The 24865-nt window shown below is 42.7% G+C and overlaps 2 protein-coding genes across 2 annotated transcripts in view; one reads left to right on the top strand and one right to left on the bottom strand.

The window, feature by feature from the left end:
* The window catches only part of LOC124719963 (E3 ubiquitin-protein ligase MIB2), a 215178-nt gene extending 193789 nt beyond the window's left edge, over positions 1-21389 (bottom strand). Inside the window, exons 1-2 of the mRNA XM_047245178.1 lie at positions 20986-21389; positions 10814-11074 (exon numbers count right to left, since the gene is read on the bottom strand). Coding sequence (XP_047101134.1) covers positions 10814-11039 — 226 coding nt within the window. The 5' untranslated portion in view covers positions 11040-11074; positions 20986-21389. The remainder of the gene's footprint in view (positions 1-10813; positions 11075-20985) is intronic.
* A 255-nt stretch (positions 21390-21644) lies between these two features.
* LOC124720061 (phosphatidylinositol N-acetylglucosaminyltransferase subunit A) overlaps positions 21645-24865 on the top strand; it is a 142957-nt gene continuing 139736 nt past the window's right edge. Inside the window, exons 1-2 of the mRNA XM_047245328.1 lie at positions 21645-21807; positions 22002-22158. Coding sequence (XP_047101284.1) covers positions 21791-21807; positions 22002-22158 — 174 coding nt within the window. The 5' untranslated portion in view covers positions 21645-21790. The remainder of the gene's footprint in view (positions 21808-22001; positions 22159-24865) is intronic.

Below are 24865 nucleotides of genomic sequence, written 5' to 3'. Positions count from 1 at the left end.
GGGAAGGTCTAAAAAAGCAAGTATGGAGTACATTTCTGTTGGTTGTAGACGAAAACAATGCATCTACTGGATACGTATTGTGCATAAACTGCTCCACATTATTGTGTTTCCAGTCGGGAACCCCTCATTTAAAGAAACACAGCTGCAGGAAACCTCACAAAGATACAGCTCCTTCAGGGATATCGGCAGTAATAAAACATATTGTTACAGAAAAATGTGTTGCAATGTGCGCTAAAGATATAAGACCTTTTAATGCTGTTTCCGGTAAAGGTTTGAGAGAACTAGGCCAAGAATTAATACATCTAGGTGCGCATTATGGAGAAGTTAACGTGGCAGATGTCATGCCACATCCCTCTACTATAAGCAGACATGTCAAAGAACTAGCTGATGCAATGCGAAGCAGCATAATGCCTTCTGTTATTACGGAAATTATTAATAAAACAAGTGCTGCCACAGTTGATATGTGGACTGATTCGCATAATCAGGTGCACTGTTTGACACTTACAACACATTACATTAACACAGATTGGTCTCCTGTGAAAAATGTTTTATTTACAACAAAATTCCCTGATGTTAAGAAGACGGGAGTAAATATTATGAAAGAAATTCAAGAGAGGATGGCCGACTGGGACATTTCGCTGCACACGTTGCACAGTTTTGTTTTTGTCTCCGACCAGGTTGCTAATGTACTAAAAGCTTTGGAAAATCACGAAAGGATTCCTTGTGCTGCTCTTTATATAAACACAGCACTTAGCCACACTTTAGATGAAGATAACTTCTTGTTAAATCGTGCCCGAACATCACATCAACAATAAATACTGCAAAATGCATTGTAAGGTTCATTAAGAAAAGTGGTCTCTGCTCGTCTTTGAAATCATCGTCGAAACAAGAGGTCTGCACACGCTGGAACAGCTTGTAAACTATGCTGGAATCCTTACACATTCCATATAACGAAGTTGCTGCTTTGCTGACGGAAAAGGACTCTACTTACAGACTGCAAGGATATGATAATGAGATTTCAGGAAAAATTGGGCATTTTCTGAGACCATTTAAAGAGGCCACAGATGAATTAGAAGGCGAAAAAGAACCGACAATCCAGTTAGTTGTTCTTTGGTTTCACAAACTGCAACAAATTTGCAGTGTCAATGACACTGACTGTCAGGTGAGTAGTTACTGCCATTAAAAGCACTGTTTCATTATGATACGCGATAGATTTATAATTAACTAGCGTAATTGATGTGTACTAACAGATATGTATTTTTTAAGAGGAGGTACAAAGGATTAAAAATCGAGCCTTGACTTTTGTTTGTGAGAAGACTGATCACTTCCAGACATAAAATTGCTATGTCTCCTATCTGCAATTGTATTGAAATATCATTTTACTTTCCAAGTGCTTTATGAATTTAGCTGTGTCACGTACTTGTTCTTGGAAATGTTACTTTTGTATTAAAAGAGAGAGGGACAAACACATTGTGTGTGTGTGTGTGTGTGTGTGTGTGTGTGTGTCAGAGAGAGATAGAGAGAGAGAGAGAGAGAGAGAGAGAGAGAGAGAGAGAGGGGCGTTGGATTTGTACAGTACAGTGCAGCGAGCCGGGGCGATGCGAGGTGAGACGTCAGTGGTGACCGGTCATGCTAGGTTATCCGCGGAATCCGGACATCAGACATGGGCGAGTACATGACCGAGCCGAGTCTTATGGGGCTGGACACGAGCGGCTCGGTCCCCCCGTCAACAGATGAGCCGTGACCGGTCAAACATTGCGTGTTGCAACACTCTAGTCAGAACACAGGTCAAGTTCAGAGATGCCCATCTCTAGAAGCAGTTTCCGCGTAGTCTGTTTGGCCAGCCTGTCGGCAAGTTCGTTGCCTGGGATGCCTACGTGTCCTGGGGTCTGTACAAACGCCACTGAATTTGTGTCAGCAAACCAGGGAAGTTGATCAAGTAATACACGTGATGTGCAATATCTCGAATGGCATTGAAAACAGAATAAAAAATTTTGAGGCATTAATTTTCAGCTTGTCCTTGCAGTTTCAGTTTATTCACCCGCAACTCGTGAATTGTGTCTTATGATGATACAATTCTGAAGCTACATGTAGTAGAAGAGGTGGATACTTTATGAATGTGTTGCAATTAGAGTTAGTACAACATAGTAGAAAACTAAAATGTCATGCCTGATCCTGAATTTTTAGCACACAACAGTGCAAATGTAGTGCGCAATAAACTTTTTTTCCTTACGTTAGTTTGTGGGCGTGCCAGCAAGAAAAAGTTTGAAAAAGCTTTGAAATTATGAGCAAAGTTTTTTGGAAGTCACCAAGTGCTCTTGTTCTCAAATACTAGACGAGTATAATCTGGATAATTTGTGAGATACACTACCTCAAGGTATATACACACAGTTTCTAACTTCAATACCTGAACTGTTGGGTTAAGTCTTTAACATACTAGTGCACCTCTTAATAAGTATATTGTAACAGCATATTAATTCCTTTAAAATTCAGTCAGTAATTGTGTGAAATACTAAAAAATCAAATTTTTGTTGCCATTAGGGAGGCGCTCTGCCATTGGGAGTGGGTGACAACCTTACCCATTTTGTAATATACAGGGTGGTCAGAAAATATGTGAAATGCTTGTAGGGATGTTACAGGGCAGGTTGTACTGAGGCATAAATGTTAAGAAAGAAATTCGATACGTTGCTCCATTTCTGAGTTATTTAGCACAGAATTTAGCCAATTGGGGTGTCGTGCGCTCGCATTCGAGCGGCCTGCCAGGGGCAGTGTTGCCCAACGAGTGCTGTGTCTCGTTAGCTGAAACTTGAATTTACGCGCGCAACGATCTGATTGGCTAACTTCAATGCTAAATAACTCTGAAAAGGCGCAGCATATCAAATTTCTTTCTTAACATTGATGCCTTAGTACAACCTGCCCTGTAACATCCCTACAAGCATTTCACACATTTTCTGACCACCCTGTAGATTGTAATACAACTCAAGTAGGGCAATGTGTGGACTCTTTAGAACACTGTATTCAAATCAGTCTCTAGTTACCTTTAAAAAAAAAAGTTGTCTGTCCACATTAATGTCAACCGACAAACTGTGACCGAGAAACAAGTGGACCACCCTGTTGCTGGACATGCTGGCAGACACGATACCCCTCATCTCAATGACTGCTTCACAGCCTGTCCCATATGGATCTTCCCACTGACACCAGCTTTTCTGAATTGTGTAGGTAGGAACTTTCCCTGCAATACATCCTACGTTCCCATAACCCTCCTGCCCTCAACCTTCATTAGTCACTGTCCTCACCCATCCGGCCCCTACCTGTTCCCATTTCAGCATTACACAGCCGTCATTTCACCGCTACACTCAGTCTCTTAGCTTCCCTCCACCCCCCCTTCACCTGCCCTCCATTTAAACCGCAGCACTTAACTGTCTGCCACCCCCACCATACTATCCCTCCACCTCCCTGCCCCAGCCTCCTCCTTACACCCCCACCCAGTCGCCACTCCCATCATGCACTGGTGCTGCTGCTCGCAGTGTGGTTTCAGTTGTCCAAGACCGCACATGTGTGTGCAAGTTTGTGTGTGTGTGTGTGTGTGTGTGTGTGTGTGTGTGTGTGTGTGTGTGTGTGTGTAAACAAAGATGAGGTGACTTACCGAACGAAGGCGCTGGCAGGTCGATAGACACACAAACAAACACAAACATACACACAAAATTCGCTTTCGCAACAAACTGTTGCCTCATCAGGAAAGAGGGAAGGAGAGGGAAAGACGAAAGAAAGTGGGTTTTAAGGGAGAGCGTAAGGAGTCATTCCAATCCCGGGAGCGGAAAGACTTACCTTAGGGGGAAAAAAGGACAGGTATACACTCGCCCACACACACATATCCATCCACACATACAGACACAAGCAGGCATGTCTATGTGTATGTGTGGATGGATATGTGTGTGTGGGCGAGTGTATACCTGTCCTTTTTTCCCCCTAAGGTAAGTCTTTCCGCTCCCGGGATTGGAATGACTCCTTACCCTCTCCCTTAAAACCCACTTCCTTTCGTCTTTCCCTCTCCTTCCCTCTTTCCTGATGAGGCAACAGTTTGTTGCGAAAGCTTGAATTTTGTGTGTATGTTTGTGTGTCTATCGACCTGCCAGTGCCTTCGTTCGGTAAGTCACCTCATCTTTGTTTTTATATACAATTTTTCCCACGTGGAATGTTTCTCTCTATTTTTTTATATATATATATATATATATAAAAACAAAGATGATGTGACTTACCAAATGAAAGTGCTGGCAGGTCGACAGACACACAAACATACACACAAAATTCAAGCTTTCGCAACAAACTGTTGCCTCATCATATATATCACCCTCCCACCACCACCTACTCCAGTCCTGTAGCCCGGAAGGTGTACACGATCAAAGGCAGAGCCACTTGTGAAAGCACCCACGTGATTTACCAACTGACCTGCCTACACTGTGAAGCTTTCTATGTGGGAATGACCAGCAACAAACTGTCCATTCGCATGAATGGACACAGGCAGACAGTGTTTGTTGGTAATGAGGATCACCCTGTGGCTAAACATGCCTCGGTGCACAGCCAGCACATCTCGGCACAGTGTTACACCGTCCGGGTTATCTGGATACTTCCCACTAACACCAACCTGTCAGAACTACGGAGATGGGAACTTGCCATTCAGTATATCCTCTCTTCTTGTTATCCGCCAGGCCTCAACCTCCGCTAATTTCAAGTTGCCGCCGCTCATACCTCACCTGTCATTCGACAACATCTTTGCCTCTGTACTTTCGCCTCAACTGACATCTCTGCCCAAACTCTTTGCCTTTACATATGTCTCCTTGTGTCTGTATATGTGTGTGTGTGTGTGTGTGTGTGTGTGTGTGTGTGTGTGCGTGCGCGTGCGAGTGTATACCTGTCCCTTTTTCCCCCCTAAGGTAAGTCTTTCCGCTGCCGGGACTGGAATGACTCCTTGCCCTCTCCCTTAAAACCCACATCCTTTCGTCTTTCCCTCTCATTCCCTCTTTCCTGATGAAGCAACCGTTGGTTGTGAAAGGTTGAATTTTGTGTGTGTGTGTGTGTGTGTGTGTGTGTGTGTGTGTGTGTGTGTGTGTGTGTGTGTGTGTCTATCAACATACCAACGCTTTCGTTTGAATGGTCGAAAGCTATAATTGTGTGAATCTTTTTGTTGTGCCTATCGCAACTCAGCGTCTCCAGTATATGGTAAATAGTAACTTTCCTTCTCTAATATTGTTAAGTTACTTTTCATTTTTTAAATATATAGGGTGTAACTAAGTTTCCTGTATGGACATTGAGGACTTCTTGCGGGGACCAAGATGGTTCAGTTCAGCACGAGAACTCACAATCAAAAATGTACTGTTCTCTGGCTACACACAAAACACCACGACATATTTGAATCTCCTGCATTTTCACAGTTACCGACTAGGGTATTACGGGAAGTCATTCGGCGATCACCTGGTGCCCCGTGCCCACCGCAGGTTTGTTTACGTGCCATTCAGTCGAGTTTGTGGCCTGCCCAGAGAGGTCTGTGCAAGATGTGCTCGTGGTCTTTGTTCATACTGTACAGTGGTAATCACTCGCACCAGTACAGAATGCAAGCTGTATATTCATTTCATTTCAAGTGTGTCACTGTCGATTGTGGTGAACTGTACGTTTGCGAAATACGCCAAAACGAACTTATCGTTTGGGGGAGCTCGGTGGGAGGGCTGCTCGTCAGATTCGTTGGGCATAACACTAATGATATCACAAGTAGGCCTAACCACATTTTCCTTGTTCTTGCTTTAACCAATTTCTTGTCCTTACCGATCCTGCCTCTCACAGAATTATTTCTTTCTGCTCTAGATTCATTAAGTTCCAAAAGCTTAATTATTAGCAATTTGTAGCTTTTATTCTCCTGTGCGTTCATTTTTTAAAATTGTTTTTCCAACAGCTGTTGTCTTTAAGTTTCCTTGATGGGTTGGATGGCAACGCAAAATTGTGCGGAAATGTGCCCCATACAGAACTGCGTAACCGTGCCCCATCGCCATGTTCGAATTAAGTTCTAAACTACAGTAGTAGTAACTAATATTTACTCAGACATGAATATAAAATGCAGACTAAAATTTTACGAGGGTGGAATAATTGCAGAGTTCTGCCAAACTGGCTTGGAAACTTAAATTCAGGCAATTAAATGGATCGCAGTAGTAACAGAAGACTAGAGAGAGAGAGAGAGAGAGAGAGAGAGAGAGAGAGAGAGAGAGAGAGAGAGAGAGAGAGAGAGAGATCGCAACACGAAACGCAACGAATCTACTGGATTCAGAAACATTCACAACTGAAAATAACTTCAAAATGAGTAATGAACCTCACAAGGGAACCTCCCCATCGCACCCCCCTCAGATTTAGTTATAAGTTGGCACAGTGGATAGGCCTTGAAAAACTGAACACAAATCAATCGAGGAAACAGGAAGAAGTTGTGTGGAACTACGAAAAAATAAGCAAAATATACAAACTGAGTAGTCCATGCGTAAGACAGGCAACATCAAGGCTACCGTGAGCACAGGAGCTCCGTGGTCCCGTGGTTAGCGTGAGCAGCTGCGGAACGAGAGGTCCATCGTTCAAGTCTTTGCACGAGTGTAAATTTTACTTTTTTTTATTTTCGCAAAGTTATGATCTGTCCGTTCGTTCATTGACGTCTCTGTTCACTGTAATAAATTTAGTGTCTGTGTTTGGGACCGCACCGGTAAACTGTGAGATCAGTAGACGACAGGACGTGCCTCTCCAATGGGAACCAGAAACGTTTGATCACAAGGTCATAGGTCAACCGATTCCTCCACAGGAAAATGCATCTTATATATTCTAGACATCACTGGTGACGGCATGTGCGTTACATAACAGGAATGTGTTGTCGACCCACCTAACTTGTACACTTGGTGAATGGGTAAAAAGATTCTTCTACCTTACCCGATTTCGGTTTTCTTGCGGATGTGATAATCACTCTCAAAAAAAGTGATGAAAACATAAGAGTTTGTCACATAAACTGAAAATAAAAAATTAAACTTTTCACTGGAGGGAAGACTTGAACCAAGGACCTCTCGTTCCGCAGCTCCTCACGCTAACCACAGGACCACGGCGCTCCTGCGCTCACGGTAGCCTTGATGTTGCCTGTCTTACACATGGACTACTCAGTTTGTATATTTTGCTTACTTTTTTCATAGTTCCACACAACTTCTTCCTGTTTTCTTGATTGATCTGTGTTCAGTTTTCCAAGGCCTATCCATTGCGCCAACTTAACTAAATCTGAGGGGGGTGTGATGGGGAGGTTCCCTTGTGAGCATTTTTCAGACCACCTGACACCTTCACATTCTCTCTTTGCTACGGCGTACCGGCAGGCCTCGGAGACGGGTGCTTTTGCCATCAGCAGAGCAGACTTTGGTGCTCCACAGCAGTGCAGCACATCTGAGTTTGAAATGGTCGTACACCGTGTAGTGGAAGAGTGAAATGTACCATACCAATTCATGAAAGTGATAATTTACTACCCGCATCTGTTACCGACGAATGACTACTGTCATTTGCGTGTAGGAATTGTGCTAAGTGTGTGATAAATGCAAATATGTGCATTGTCCACAAACTTGTTTATACATGCACGAAGTCGGGAGACCAGACCCTGCATTTTTACAAGACGGGTCAGCTCTGACAGCCGTTTACCGCCATTAGTGACTTGCTGGGTCGGCAGTCACTCCGTGGAGGTGCTCCCCTTCTCAAGGAACTGCAGCGCTCTGGAGAATGCTGAATCTCTCGACTATAAGGCGGATGATGTCACGAGACAGGTGGCAGTTTCATTCTGTCTATCCTACAAACTGGAAAGTCTGTTCAATTAACGTAGTGGCTGTTGTTGTTGACATAGTCCCGCGTAGTCAGCGCGTACACAACTTTCCCAATAGAGCAAGCCCCGCTAAGCACAAACAGCACAGGCGCAGTGCTCGTCTGTCTCCGCACTATGAGATGGCACTGTCTTAGAGACGGAGCAAATTCTGATTCCGCCGATCCGCGTATTAATATGTAACACAGCCAATTAGATTGCTGCTAACATAGAACCTTTTCTCCTCGAGGATCACACTTGCGCAGTGATACCTGAACTGCTCGAGGTATTATAACGAGTGTACAGACCTCCGATTAGTTAGTCTGCATCAGTCTGCATTAGTCTGCACCAGTCTATAGTCAAGTTTCAGTCTGTGTCTAATAAGATTATCATATTCCTGTACATAGCCATGAAGATAAATGAATAGACACTTTGTCAAGTATCAGAGATATGTGAGAATAAGATTAACGTACCAAGACCAAAGGAACCAAGTTAAGTTATTTTTATGCTTGTTATTATTTTAATAAATGTGTTTGAAAATTAATCAAGTTCTGTTTAAAGTTGGTCACCGTCAATCTGCTACTCTAAGCGTGCAAGTGGCATTTCTATCGGCAGAAGATAAACACGCCACGCTCAGACCACGAGACATACTGCTGACACTCGCCTATTTCGTTAGAGTGACACGTCAAATAATCTGATGGTGTGTGTACCGAAGGTCTTACAGTACGCACACAACAGCTGTTAACATTTATCAAGAGAAATGTATTAAAGGAAGTGTTTCCTGCTGTGTTATTCAGTTAAAGATAACGTTTTACAAAGAAGTTATACTTCTTATTCTGTGGATTCGGAAAATAATTTGGACTTGCATTTTCAGCCTCAAGATTTCAGTTCACAGCAACCAAGTCAACCAGAAGAATAGACCCGGCACAGCAAAAGGAGGTCACAAGTGATCGTATTACGGTTCCTGTAACCTTTCAGCTCTCTCTTTTAATCTAACTACAATTAGCCGAGGCAGAACACATGGTGACAAGTGCCAGTAGTGTAGCAGGCAGACCGGATGTGGATCACCAAACTGCCTGCCGTGTTCTGTACGGGCGACAGCTAGACCCGTACTGCAGGCAATGGACCCACAGGATTAAGTGCACAGTTTGGATGAAGATTCCGGTTTCTGGCAATTCTGCACTAAAAAGCCAAAAAGATAACATATTTTTGTCATTCAGTTTGCCTAATACTGTAAGAGCCGAAACATGAAGTGATTGATAATCAAAGTAAATCACAGCTGTGACTGTTGAGAAGTGTGGATCACCGAGTCTGCAGTCGACACGGGGAATATGAGACTAATTTTGCGGTAACAGTTATTTGTGATGCAAAGGCAACAAACAACTGTGCTGTGGGAAGAAAACAAATGTTCATAGGTGGCGTCAGATGAAGAACAGAGATTGCCAGTCCTACATGCCAAACATTCAGGAGACCAAATCTTGGAAGGTTTGGTGAATTGGAGCAGGGGGTCATTAAGTACGTGCAAGAGAAACACAATCACATCTCCCCTATTGTTCGAGAAATTATCCAAATCAAGATGCTGAAGATAAAGAGGAATTATCCAACGGCATGCATACTGAGCTTCAATGCAAGTGCAAGCTAGTGTGCGAAGAGGATCAGGCTCACATTAAAACGCAGGACAACTTTAGCTCAATGACTTCTGGCAGCTTTTGGCAAAAAACTATTTGCATATAAAACTTCCTGGCAGAATAAAACTGTGTGCCGGACCGAGACTCGAACTCGAGACTTTTGCCTTTCGCGGGCAAGTGCTCTACCAACTGAGCTACCCAAGCACAGCTCACGCCACATCCTCACAGCTTTACTTCTGATAGTACCTCGTCTATTTGCATATAGGTGTCAGATAAGCTGCCTAAGAAAACACGACAGCTGTTTACAATAAATAGTGTTATGTTTTTAGACGTATCTTATGATTTTTTATACCAGCATAACAATTTCTATTTTAAAACAGTGGAAAATCCGCAAAGAATAATTACAATATTAGGAAAAGATCAAACAATGGGAAATCCAGGATGGAATGTAACAATACGAGAGATGGAAAGTTGCTACTCACCATATAGCGGAGATGCCGACCTGCGATAGGCACAATAAAAAGATTCACACAATCGTAGCTTTCGGCCATTAAGGCCTTTGTCAGCAATACACAAACACACACATACACACACACACACACACACACACACACACACACGTCTGCAGTTTCAGAGAGCAATGTAGTTTCAGCTCTCTGAGACTGCAGATGTGTGTGCAAGTTGGGCTTGCGTGCGTGTGTGTGTGTGTGTGTGTGTGTGTGTGTGTGTGTGTGTGTGTGTGTGTGTGTGTGTGCCTACTGCTGACAAAGGCCTTAATGGCCGAAAGCTAGGATTAAGTTAATATTTTTATAGTGCCTATCGTAGCTCAATATTAGGAAAAGGATAGACTGTTACTCAACATAGAGCAGAGATTTTGAGTCACAGACAGGCACAAAAAAACTACGAAACAAGTAAGCTTTTGGTCAAAAAGGTCTCCGTCTGAATCTGACAACATACACACTTACACTCATGCAAATGCAACTCGCACACATGAGGACAATCTCCATGTCGAGTCCAGACAGACAGGCAGTGTGGCATCAGCAAAAAATTTCTCACAGGGCCTCTCCTTCTAAAAAACAAAAAAAAAGGGGTGGCAGAGGGGGGGGGGGGGAAGAGAAAGAGAGAGAAAAAGAGAGAGAGAGAGAGAGAGAGAGAGAGAGAGAGAGAGAGAGAGAGAAGAAGAAGCAGAAGAAGAAAGAACGGAAGTAGTCTCATATTTAGTGTGACTTAACTGTCAGATAAATACAATGTATCTCAAGTGCTACGTTCCGCACATACCGAGATGAGAATGTGCAGAAGCGAGTGACTCAACGGCTCCGACAGTGCGTACCTGCAGGCGCATTGTCGACGACACGCAGGTCGTAGGCGCCCTGGTAGCCGGTGCGGTAGTTGGTGCGCATGCCCGCGTCCCACTGGACGACGACGGTGCCCTCCGGGGAGGTGCCGGAGCCGGTGCGGCCCACCTCGACGACGGTGCCCGCGTGGCCCTCGCCGCCGTCCTGCTCCCCCCAGCACCAGTCCGGGCCGCGCACCACGCGCACGCCGAGCTCCACCATGCTGCGCTCAAGTCATGGCCGGCGGCCGCCCCCACCTGCAGACGCCACAGTGGTCGACTGTCATAGTGCCGCAATGCGGGCGAAAAGTGTCGGTAATACGCGATACGGGATGTCCCGAAAGTAACATTCGTTTTTGTGAACACATTAACACAGTCAATTCGTCTTTCACGTGTCTCTGATATGCTCTCTGTCACAGAAAGAGAGCCACTATCACCTGAATTCTGAAGGTGGCAGGGTAAAATACACGGAGCGAAAGGCTATTTACAATTTGTACAGAAACCAGATGGTAGTTATAAGAGTCGAGGGACATGAAAGGGAAGCAGTGGTTGGGAAGGGAGTGAGACAGGGTCATAGTCTATCCCCAATATTATTCAGTCTGTGTATAAAGCAAGCAGTAAAGGAAACAAAAGAAGAATTCAGAGTTGGAATTAAAATCCATGGAGAATAAATAAAAACTTTGAAGTTCGCAGATGACATTGTAATTCTGTCAGAGACAGCAAAGGACCTGGAAGAGCAGCTGAACGGAAGGACAGTGTCTTGAAAGGAGGATATAAGATGAACATCAACAAAAGCAGAACGAGGATAATGGAAGGTAGTCGAATTAAGTCGCGTGATGCTGAGGGAATTAGATTAGGATGTGAGACGCTTAAAGTAGTGAAGGAGTTTTGCTATTTGGGGAGCAAAATAACTGATGATGGTCGAAGTAGAGAGGATATGAAATGTAGACTGGCAATGGCAAGGACAGTATTTCTGAAGAAGAGATATAGATTTAAGTGTCAGGAAGTCATTTCTGAAAGTATTTGTATGGAGTGTAGCCATGTGTGGAAGTGAAACATGGACAATAAATAGTTTGGACAAGAAGAGAAGCTTTCAAAATATGGTGCTACAGAAGAATGCTGAAGATTAGATGGGTAGATCACATTACTAATAATGAGGTATTGAATAGAATTGGGGAGGAGTTTGTGGCACACCTTGACTAGAAGATGGGATCAGATGGTAGGACATGTTCTGAGGCATCAAGGGATCACCAATTTAGTATTGGAGGGCAGCGTGGAGGGTGTAAATCGTAGAGGGAGACCAAGAGATGAATACACTAACCAGATTCAGAAGGATGTAGGTTGCAGTAGGTACTGGGAGATGAAGAGGCTTGCACAGGATAGAGTAGTGTGGAGAGCTGCATCAAACCAGTCTCAGGACTGAAGACCACAACAACAACATCTCCCAGAAAATTGGTTGTAAAACATACGAGGTGCTGCGTGAGCAGCTGTACCGTCGAAGGTGTGGGGAAAACCTTCTCCGATGACCGATATCAGGCGTTTTGACAACAAATTCAGACAAATACAAATCATGCTTAAAGAGGACTGTCCCAGATGACCTTTGGATGTCTGACAACACGCTCCGGAGGATTGGAGTGGCACGAAAAAATCCCAGACGCTTCCATCTGTCAGATGAACAGTGAGTTTTACATTCCACAATCCACTTTCTGGTGTATTCTACATCTGACACTACAGTCAAATTGGATAACTTTTTACCAGTCAGAGTATCTTCGTATCACTTACCACTTTTGTTTCAAATGGCTGCTGCTCCACTTACTTGCATTATTTTGTACTAAAAGTGACAGTTTTATTACATCTATGATTTCTAGTTACTATGTCAGTTGTCTTTCCAACTGCCTACAAGCTCTTACACTTGTTATTATCCTTTAATTACACTGACTGAAGAGAGCGTCTGACGACAGTGATTTAACTTTAAGAGTGCAATGTCAATACAATTATCTCAATATTTCAAAGTAAACCTGCAGTACTGAATTAACACTGTTTGTTTTTACTTCCTATTAACACCTGATTCCCTTCTGGCACTATCTAAATTTACCCAGAGCATTAGATATTGGAAAAATTCTCAATCTAAAGTTATCAAGAATGACACTGTAAGTATGTACGAGCACTAAAACTGAAATTTTTCTCTAGTAGGGCACAGTCAGCATACATTTTCACTTTCCAAGCACTCGGTAGCTATAGGTGCAAAACGTTACAATGCCTATTCCAATGTGTAATTTATCCTGCGTCCAGTATTTTTAGAAAGTGGTGCAAAGTTATCTCAACTGACTGTAATGAGGATGGTACGTGATATCCGGGTAACACATCACCTGGAGCAGAAAGATTGCACCACCTGTATGGAAATGTGTGGCGACATTTGGAGGTCACGCAAAGTGAAAACCTGTTGGATAACTCCTCTGCACAGACAAGGCCATGTTTTACAACGTGTTGTTTTGTAAACGACCACAACTGCCGCTTACAGGCTGATAACAGTCCTCACAAGGTGGCAGAATGGGAGAGAAACACCCCCAAGACTGAACGTAGCTAGGTATTACGATGATGTTTAGTTTGTGGGGCACTCAACTGCACGATTATCAGCACCCGTACAATGTCCCAAACTTTGCTCAGTCCAATCTTGCCACTTTCATGAATGATGATGAAATGATGAGGAAAACACAAACACCCAGTCATCTCGAGGCAGGGAAAAATTGCCGACCCTGCCGGGAATCGAACCCGGATCCTCGTGCGCGGGAAGCGAGAACGCGACCGTGAGACCACAAGTTGGGGACAGGGCTACGTATGACCGAGACTAATATTTAGGAACCATTCTTTTTCCAGAGCCAACAATAACAGGTACCAGGTAACTCGATGTGCTCAAGCTTCTCCTGGAAACGCAATTGGAAGTCAAATGGAAGTCAGAATTCTGTTGCACACTGGTAGGGCAGGGCTCCTCTCCATTTTGCTCTCACTGCTCAGAATTAACTCTACAAGTTCCCTGGACGGTGGGTCGGTAGGGATTCAGCGTATATGTGAGCTCCGTGTTCTCGTGACCGTACCCCTGTAGCATTCTACACACAAGGTTACATCAAGATTCACTTGTACGGGGTTAAAAATCATTAGCCTGTGTCAGCTGTGCGACTGGATTGTTGAGACATGAAACACACCACACACAATCAATTATCGAACACGTTCCAGGGTACAGTGGAAACAGGGTCTGTGTTGATTTGCATGTTGGGCACAATGAACTTCAATGATTTCTGTTGCATCATATGTTCTCCTGTTGTCTTAAAAGTGTTTCGCATTTAAATGAATTGTTCCTTTGGGGACATCCTGTACATGTCAAAATAGTTCAAAAACATTATGGGACACAATTGCTGGGCACTATTTACGTCAGTAGACATATTTACAGTACTGGTGAAAAGCACAGATAACAGAACAAAGATACACAACAATACTCCTGCTTACAGAAGTATTAGTAGTTATTCTGACAGTAAGTGCCGGACAGTAATTCTGCGGCATAAATTTACAGTTTTCTCAAGTAAATTTTCATTTTGAGGCAAACGGTTTTAATATCGATTTTTTAAAAAAAAAAAAAAAAAAAAAAAAAAAAAAAAAAAAAAAAAAAATTTCTGCATTACATTATTATGTGCAACATGTACGGTAGGAGTGAAGCATTAATAATGGTGGTAAAAAATGTCCATCATTCCTGTTTTCTTCAAGTGTTGCCAAACAGATGCAAAAAGTATAAGCTTATACACTATATGATCAAAAGTATCTGGACACCCCCAAAAACATACATTTTTCATATTAGGTGCATTGTGCTGCCAACTACTGCCACGTACTCCATATCAGCAACCTCAGTAGTCATTAGACATTGTGGGAGAGCAGAATCGGGTGCTCCGCAGAACTCATAGACTTTGAATGTGGTCAATTGATTGGGTGTCACTTGTGTCATACGTCTGTATGCGGGATTTCCACACCCCAAAACATCCCTACGTCTACTATTTTCTGTGTGTTACTGATGTGAAAACGTGAAGGGACATATCCAGCACAAAAGCATACGGGTTGATCTAGTCTGTTGACTGACAGAGACCACTGACAGTTGAGGAGGGTCTTAATGTGTAATGGGCAGACATCAGTCCGGACCATCACACAGGAATTCCAAACTACATCAGGATCCACTGCAAGTACTATGACTGTTAGCGGGAGGTGTGAAAACTTGGATTTCACGGTCGAACAGCTGCTCATAAGCCACACATCACACCGGTAAATGCCAAACAAAGCCTCGCTTGGCGTAAGGAGCATAAACGTTGTGGGGAGTGACAAATCATGGTACACAATGTACCAATCTGATGGCAAGGTGTGAGTATTGCGAATGCCCAGTGAACGTCATCTGCCACCGCGTGTTGTGTCAACAGTAAAATTCAGAGGAGGTGGTGTTACGGTGTGACCGTGTTTTCCATGAAGAGGGCTTGCACCCCTTGTTGTTTCGTGTGGCACTATCACAGCACAGGCCTAAATTGACTTTTAAAGCACCTTCTTGCTTCCCACCTTTGAAGAGCAATTCGGGGATGGCGATTGTATCTTTCGACACGATTGAGCACCTGGCCTGTGGCGGAGTGGTTACACGACAATAACGTCCCTGTAATGGACTGGCCTGCACAGAGTCCCGACCTGAATCCTATAGAACACTTTTGGGATGTTTTGGAATGTCGACTTCGTGCCAGGCCTCACTGACCAAAATCGATACCTCTCCTCAGTGCAGCACTCCATGAAGAATGGGCTGCCATTCCCCAAGAAACCTTCCAGTACCTGACTGAACGTATGCCTGTGAGAGTGGAAGCTGTCATCAAGGCTAAGGGTGGGAGGGTGGGCCAACACCATACTGAACACCACCATTACCGATGTAGGGTTGCCACGAACTTTTAAGTCATTTTCAGCCAGGTGTCCAGATACTTTTGATCATATAGTGTATAATAACAGTTATTGGCTTAATGTTAATAGCTGCTGTGACATCACCTTTTGGTCATATATTCACAGTTTTGTTGTTAGTTGGCAAAGACAACAAAAAATCTCTTAGGCAGCATTGACCAAGATCTAGGTTACGTTGGAAGGTGACAGTTTGGTTGAGAGTCAAACTTTTGCCCAAACCTATGAAGGAGGGGTATGTGGTGCAATGGTAGTAACATACATCCCCCAGTGATCTCATTTCTGTCATTTTATTAGGTAGCGGAGCCAGACACGAAAGCTTTTAAAGGCAACAAGGTGTTCCATCAATAGATGTCACTTATGGAATTGGAGACCCTGTCTGCAGTCCCTAATGACCACAATGATTTCTTAAGTCCACCCTCCGATTGCTGCTGCCAATAGAATGGTTCAGGTTGTTCTCCAGACAGTAGCATCAATACATCCACGTGGTGGTGTGTTTAGAGTGATGGCAGAGCAGCAATCTTAAGAGTTCATCTCGGTGCAAGCCCAGTGAGTGACACTGAGGAAGGCACCAGATGATCAGAAAATAATCACTGTCACACTGGTCATAATAGACTCTCCAATGGATGAAGGGGAGAGGACCAGGGATGCTAATGGAATAATAGCCAAAAAGTTCCACACTGAAGTGTCTGGGGGTAGTGGTATTCCAGAGAAGAAGATTGAGCTCTGCGAGCATGGTTTCGGTAGGTTTACCGCAGCCAGTGCTCGATAGGTTTACCCTGGCCAGTGGTCGTAGTTCCATCCCCCAAAAGGTTGAGGGAAGTTGCCCAAAATAAGGAAAGGTAGGTGGAGCTGAGAAATCAGTGGCACAACACATTCCAAGACACTTCACCATCGGAATGGAGGCACACATTACAGAGGGTAAAATGCACTGACTCCCCACACGAATTGCCACAGCCTCCAAAGTCATACAGAATGGCACATGCTCACTGTAGACATAGTCAAGGATGTATGTGCAAACTGCATCTGATGCTCTGTCACAGTCAGTTCAATTCTTAAAACAGCCAAGGTGGCTGTTAAGGGTTGTTGTTGTGGTCTTCAGTCCTGAGCCTGGTTTGATGCAGCTCTCCATGCTACTCTATCCTGTGCAAGCCTCTTCATCTCCCAGTACCTACTACAGCCTACATCCTTCTGAATCTGCTTAGTGTATTCATCTCTTGGTCTCCCTCTACGATTTTTACCCTCCATGCTGCCCTCCAGTACTAAATTGGTGATCCCTTGATGCCTCAAAACATGTCCTACCAACCGATCCCTTCCTCTAGTCAAGTTGTGCCACAAACTCCTCTTCTCCCCCATTCTATTCAATACCTCCTCATTAGTTATGTGATCTACCCATCTAATCTTCAGCATTCTTCTGTAGCACCACATTTCTAAAGCTTCTACTCTCTTCTTGTCTCAAGGGTAAGAGTTCGCAACGCTGGGAACCAAGTCTGCTGTAGGACAATGCAGAAAGCAAGGCAAATGCGTAAGAGATATTGCTATCAGCCAGAAGGTGGAAAAAAAAATGCTACAGTTCCACTGGAGGATAGCGCTATCGGTATCTGGTGGGGGAAGGGGGGAAGGGGGGGGGCAAAGGAGGGAAGTCACATCTCAGGGTCGCCTGCTGCCACCGATTGCGAAGATACAGCATCGATACACTTTGGTTCTGAAGCAGGTTGTGAGGAGGGATCTGATGCCACAGGGGGGCCCTGAGAACTCTGGCACAAGTACAGAGTCGGAACATGCAGGGTCCAGTGGCACAGGGACGAATGGAACCTCCTCCATCTCTGAGATATTCTTTTTGTCCCTCTCTCCTTGGACAATTTCGATGTTCACGAGGGCTCGTGTGCCTCGGTTTCAGTGACAGAGGAGGAACGTGAATCCCTGTGATCGGCAACCTGTGGCTCCTTCAGCCACTGGTCGGTATCTGGTTATAGATCAGCAGAAACTCGGGAGAGAAGTGGCTCGAGGGATTCCTTCCTCGTGAGAGATGCCAGAGAAGAACATTGCTTCCGGCTGGTGGTTGGGCATTAACGTCCCCAGTAGCTGGACAGTCAATGCTCCCAGAGTGGGTACTGGATACAACAGGAGATGGTCCCCAACCGACAGGGAAGCACGCGTAGTTGAGCAGCCCCAAACGCGCGACGTAGGCAGCTTCGAGGGTGAGGGCACTGTCACTTGACGGGATGACATCACAGACGTAGCAAACATCATCAGACATACAGCACACAAACAATCTTATTTCTTCTTGTCCTCTTTCCTCCTGATATGTGGGTCAGTTAAGGGTCTTGTATTTTCTTTCCTCTTTGGAAGACGATGCAGTCCAGTGAAGAGGTGGAATGGTGCTCCCCACATTTAATACAGTTGGGTGGGAGGAGTACAAGGAGCATTTGTGTACAGCTGACATCCACAATTCCTACAGATGGAGCTAGTGTCACAATGTGAAGACGTGCATTGCACGAATCTCACGGATTTGAAGCAATGCACGGGAGGGGGAACACAGGGTTTCACATCGCATCGATACACCATTACCTTGACCTTTTCAGGCAACGAGTTGCCTTCAAACTCCAAGATGAAGGCCACAGTGCCGACCGTATTTTCCTTTGCTCCCATCCGGACACAACTGACATATCGCACACCACACTGCTCCAAATTAGCATGTACGTTGTCGTAGGCCTGTGAGTGGAAGTCACAGTGCCATAATGAGACTTATCGGGGGTGGTAGTTACAGGAATGTCACCCAGTTTGTCACAGGCGAGCAGTACCCGTGGCAGGGAATTCTGCTGTAATCAGAACAACCACTTTTTTCAAAATTTCTGCTACTTCCCCAAGCCTTTCCTCAAGGTGTTCAACAAAGAATAATGACATTGTGGTCAAAACAGAATCGCCATTGGTCTTAAAATGCCAGGGAAGGAAATACTGTAGGGTCATATGGCTCCATATTGTAGTAATTCTTTCTATCAGAAGAGACAGTTGGGGCCAGGTGGCCACCACCTGAGGAAAGTTTGAGTCACTTCATTTGCACGTCATCTGCCTTGGTGCCACTCACTCTGAAGAAGGCTCTCCCCTTGGGCACCATGCAGTCACGGCAATGGTTACCTTTCTGAGTAACCATTAACTGTTACCCGGAGTCCTCGTGCCCCAGCCAGGACAGGCATACACTCCTTGGCAAACATAGGGAGTTTTCACCACAAGCAACAATAGTACAATCTCTATGTGGTCAGGGGGCTACCACCATGTGGATACTTGACCCCCCCCCCCCCCTCCCTCCCACAACATAATGGCTACTGTGTTGGGTTCCTGTTGTTGTACTTTCGCCTGAAAGGAAGTGTGCAAAGATAGAAAGGCACAAGATGTGGAATATACACAACATTGGACAACCTTTCCCACATGACGTGTGCTTCTATAAAATATAAAATTTTGGATAGGAATGATATATCAAACCCAAGAATGGAGACCATGTTATGAAGGATGAAAAGTTGTATAGAGTACAAAGGAGAGGGGGGGGGGGGGGGTAGAGGACAAGGGACAACTATCCAAAATCATAAACCAAATAGAAACATTGTTGGCACAAATGGAAAGGGAAGTAGCATTGAAAGGGTGGGTGCCCTGTGTTGGCTAAGCAAATACAAAAGCGATGTGAGCCCTATTAGGGGTTCAAATGGATGTAAGTTACAGTAGTTATTTGGAAATGAAGAGGTTTGCATAGGATAGAGACGTGTGGAGAGCTGCATCAAATTAATCTTTTGACTGAACATAACAACAAAAATGAATAGCAATAAGCAGAATTGATATTTTATTGTTGTTACAGTGTACTGATTAAGTTTTCATGGTCTGCTTGTATTTTGTAAATGTAGGCCTATACAATACCTTACCCAAGATTTCTGAAATTTTATGGTCTTCATGGCAGCTCACAGAACAGAATGAATAAATTAACATTATATCCTTCACCTAACGTATCATTTGATGTCAAGCAAAAGTGTGTTTTCTTGAATCACAAATTCACAAACACTTAGCAAGCCACCTAAGAATTTTTCGTTAGAAATGCAGAACATCAAATATTTAATTTACATGATTACATTTGTAGATTGTGATGTTTACAAAATCATTTCTTCTGTCAGAGTTTTAATTTTTTGCAAGGCAACAGAAGTGACTTTGGTGTAGACCACACTGTTTATCTGAAAAAGTCATGTTGCACCTTAGTTCCCAATATACATGAGATCTCCATGGCTGGTTGGCTCACAGGAAGGTGCAACCACACCACCTTCAACGGGACTGTACCTATTAAGGCCAACACATTTAAAACACATAAATAGGCTAATAACACTGTGCATTATGTTAGCCTAGAAGAGAAAATATTCTGTCTTGTTTCTGGAATCCAACATAGCAAAGAAAAAAAAATTACAAGATTTGCATTTTATTTCAACTTATGCAGCATCAGTGTATATAGCCCCAGTACCATTCAAAAAGAGAGTCATATCATCTAAATTCAATGTTAAGTTTAACTACAATTTGCACCTCAATTAATATTAGAGTACATGCAACAGCACAGAAAAAAACTTGTCTTTTACTTTTCTGGGCATGGGAAGGATATACAGTTAAAATTTTTTGTTACCATTTAACAAAAGTGGTAACATTTTTTAGAATGAAAATTTTACTATCAACGAGTTCGACAAACAATTGATCAGAATTTCAAAAATGAAATGGTTCGCTAATTGCAGTTAATATACACAGCTGACAGTACTGTTTTCTCTCTCCGTGTATTCCAGAGTCATTGTGGATGGAAAAGAAAAATGTATGTACAAAATAACACGGCTTGTTAATGTAATGCCACATAACAATGCAGAAAATACAAGCACAATACATCAGACCTGTTAAAAGCAGTAAAAATTGCACTTCCGTTCTGGATTTGACATTTATAAAGGTAGTCTAATACTTCCTTCTGTTATATTTGTAGTAGTGCAACTAATTTGGACTATTTTGGTCTATATATCCTACAACGTATACACGGTCGCCACGCGTGATTCATTGCTCAGCTCAAATCAAATTTACATGAACAGATGACAAATATGTGAAATCAATGTAGTAAACAATACACATGCATCAAAGGACGCCACGCTAAGGCAATGTATCACTGTGGAAAAAGAGCAATGCGTACTTACTACAGTAAACTTGTGCCACAAAACACTTTTAGAATACTAGCAAATGTGAACCGTTCTGACAGAGCCAACTTGTCATCTTCTTTATACTGACGTAAATTGGTTGACATATTACTCCCCTGGGTTCGTCCTCGCTTGACAGTACTTCCTTCAATTGTTTCCTCTTTCACAACACTACCACACGATACAAAACTTACGTCAGGCAAGCGGAAAATCCAATCATTCCTCCCGTTGTTTGCAATGCTTTATAAACAGCATAACACAAAACAAACTTTCAAATTTCTGCTCGTTAAAACAAGCATTCCAAACGGATTCAGAGGACACTTGCATAATTATCGCTAGAGGTCCTTCCCAGTGAAATCTGCTAGAACTTTCATGTGCTGTGCAATGCTAGCTATAAGCTAGCTTTTCGCATTTTGCTTTTCTGTTTGCAACTGTTTCAACATGGCCACATCTGAGGAAGACCAAATTACAAATAGAAAAATAAGTCTTTATTATAATAACTTAACGTATTCGGACTTTTTTCTACGTGTATCTTGAGATTGCTAGACATGTTGTTTCAACCTCATCTTCCGCTCCTGTCAGATGTACGGAGCCACTATTTTGAAACCGTACTCTGTGAGGTGTTTTATTACTTCGTCATTGAATCTTTGACTGTGTACACTGGAATCAAGGGGTGTGTTACTGTCGGTTGGAGATTACGGGCCGAGGGCCGAGTTTGAAAGAGAGGAAAAAAACAGGGATTTGTAGGCTGCAGGCATGATTTACAGGAAAGAAAGGTGACAAAGGAGTTGACGACGTCTGTAGAATGAGACATAGGATCTGGTAAGTGTAATCGATAATCAGTGTAAAGGAAATAGTCCGCAAAAAAAGTGTCACAATCGTAACTGGATAATCTGGTACTTGAAGCAGAACATGTGTTAAATTGTATATCTGCAGAGCTAACTAGAAAGAATAAGGAAGTAATCGTCAGCCGCATAAACAGTCACTGCTGACAACCCTTTTTTCTACATTTCCAGCATGGCATCTGATTTCTTCTACCCGAACATGGGAGGAGTGGAGGAACACATTTACAACCTGTCACAGTGTCTCATTGCTCGCGGGCACAAAGTGATAGTTCTAACCCACTCTTACGGTAATCGTAAAGGCGTCAGATACATGACAAATGGACTCAAGGTAAGTTCGTCGAGATAAAGCAAGCATTTTTCGTAGATCAAATGTTTCATATTACCTATTAGGCCTACGTTAATAGTTGCCCATCTAGAACCATAATGTATTACCCTGTTAGAACTAATTCGTTTGCAAGTGGTCATGTAATTATCTAATCATCACTTGCAACATTTGAGTTCACCTTTACACTAAATGCAAATGTTTAAATATGTATATAGCTGTGAGAATAATAATACATCTTATTCTGGCAAGATACAGTAGAAAGGAAAAGAAATTGCACTTGGGGTGATTCTTATAGGTAGTAGTACAGTTTTGAAAATTAGGTGTAATGGAAGTTCAAAAAGCTTGGCTTCAAAACTGCATAGATAGTATCTTACTGCATTTATAGTTTGTTGGTTTTCTTTTTCATTGGTGTGCATGCAGTCCATGTTATTTCCCATTTACATTACAGTAATCAGATATACAGGGTGAAAGAAAAAAAAAGTCTCATTGTGCAATTCGTTACACCAATTCAAGACAAAGGGGTATCTAGCAAAACCTAGTCCTGCAAATAGGTCTAATAGTAATTTGATTTAAAAAAACAAGGCTCCAGCAATGCTGTAACCACATGCAGCATGGCCAAAAGGTGGTAGCATGAACTCTGCACTCTGCTGGAGCTGTTATATTAGTTCAGTGGCATAAGGAAATGCTTTGGGGAATGGATATGCAGGTTCTCTTATGTTAGTCATACTCATACCAAACTTTTTTTCAGTTAATGCAGCAAATTGGATACAATTTACACCTCCACACTGTAGCACCTTGTGTATTTCTTTCTGTTAATGTTACATGTAATTAAATATTAAGACGTAACATGAACTTCTTACTGATGTAAACAACCACTTTGTTTGGTCCATGACATAGATAAATCCTATAAAAAATAATAGTGGCTAGAGTAACTTTCACTGTATCCAGTGAGGTACAAAAAACACACTAGTAGGCTAGACTAGACTGCACATTATGCTACACACACAACTTCCATTCTGTGTATCTGGTGTACAGGCTTAACTTCAGAGTCTGTACATACACGTGTGAGCACCATTCATTTTAGAGATGATGTTCAAAGTGACCGCTTTGCATTCCATGTCAGTTCAACTAGGGGCTCCAGCTCATAGTCTCAGATTTGACTTGTGGACAAAGTATTAGTTTCCCCTGCTGATCAGTTCCAGAATTATGACTTGTGAAAGAAGGTGGCGGCGTGACCCAGAAATTGCAACCCGCATCTGGCAGTCTATCTTCAGACCCAACTTCAGGTCTTAATAACTTTGGAACTATTCCACATACTCCAGTGAAATTTTTACAACCGAGTAACATCCATTTAGAGAACACACTCCATGAATCAAAACACCAACAACATATTTCTGAGGGAAAATAAAAAATTTCAAAATGTGATTTAAAAAATGTAATACGTTAAAAGGTACATATTGTAGGTGCTCTCTATGCCAAATATAATTCACTCAAAAAGGGTATAAATTTTTTTGTGGTGAGCTTAATGTGGCCTAAACACACACAGAACTCATCATGCCCATATCAGTCACAAAAACTGAGTTACATGCACACGAAAATACAAAAATTTGAAAAATTACCTGAAAAACATGGATTTTCTAAGTGTGGTAGCACAAAAGGGACAATCGATATCCAAGCCAAATTTCACACACTGCATAAGTAGAGCATAATGATATATATCTCAAAATTTCAGCATGTTATTGCAAGAAGTTTGTGTACAATGGAAGTTGACATATGTATTTGGTGATGTGGCCATTGTTCCACAACACAATTTTGTAAAAACATATCGTAAACTGTTCTGCCTCTTCTTATCCTCTCCCACAACTGTTTAATCACTAAGCAACAACATATAGATGGATTAACACAACCTATCATTGATGTTTACTGCATCTTAACCCTTTCAGACCTGGTGGTCACAATTGTGTACATAAAGTTTGTTCACTAATATTTCAGTGACAAGAATTGTCAGGTGCATCCAAGCCCACTGTGCACATTCATGTATGTTTCTTTTAGCCATGCTCCAACAGCTGCTGCTCTTTTGTCAGCAATCTGTGAACCACATAGTAAAATATACTCTCTGGTGTTGTCTCTCTGTGGGAAGCCATTACTCGTCGACTTTATTGCAATGATAGTCACGTTGTGGGTTTTGTTTGTGAATGTTTTGTGTGGTTTCCTTCTTTTGGAAACATTAGACATGCTTTCAGTGGAATTTTCAGCAATTTTAATTCAGTTTGTATATGTGTTATGTATCAGGTAAGATTAATCTACACATTTGTGTACAACAGGTCCTTAATGGTGTAAAATAGGAAAAATAACCTAAAATGTGTCTCAGCTATTTTGCATGCCTATGGTAGTTATATGTGGTAATTTTTCCATTAATTTCAGTACCAGCAGCAAGGAGGAGAATAACTGACCTGTACATATGATTTTATTTTATATTTCTGGCTTTTGCCTTACAATTATGGATAAGGAATATCTTTCTGTGGAGAAAGATTGGGACTTGATTATGGACATAATTGAAAATGGTGGTGTTTTTGACATTAATTTGAGTGCATATGAGGATGACAGTGTACCACTTATTGAAAGGCAAGCTCCACAAATAGTAAAACATGTTGGAGCAAATAAAGTGGGCGTGAATGATGTGTATAGACACACCATACCTGAATATGAA

This window comes from Schistocerca piceifrons, chromosome 11, assembly GCF_021461385.2.
Source record: "Schistocerca piceifrons isolate TAMUIC-IGC-003096 chromosome 11, iqSchPice1.1, whole genome shotgun sequence".
In the NCBI taxonomy this organism is placed as follows: Eukaryota; Metazoa; Arthropoda; class Insecta; order Orthoptera; family Acrididae; genus Schistocerca; species Schistocerca piceifrons.
This window is presented reverse-complemented; position numbering and strand designations above follow the sequence as displayed.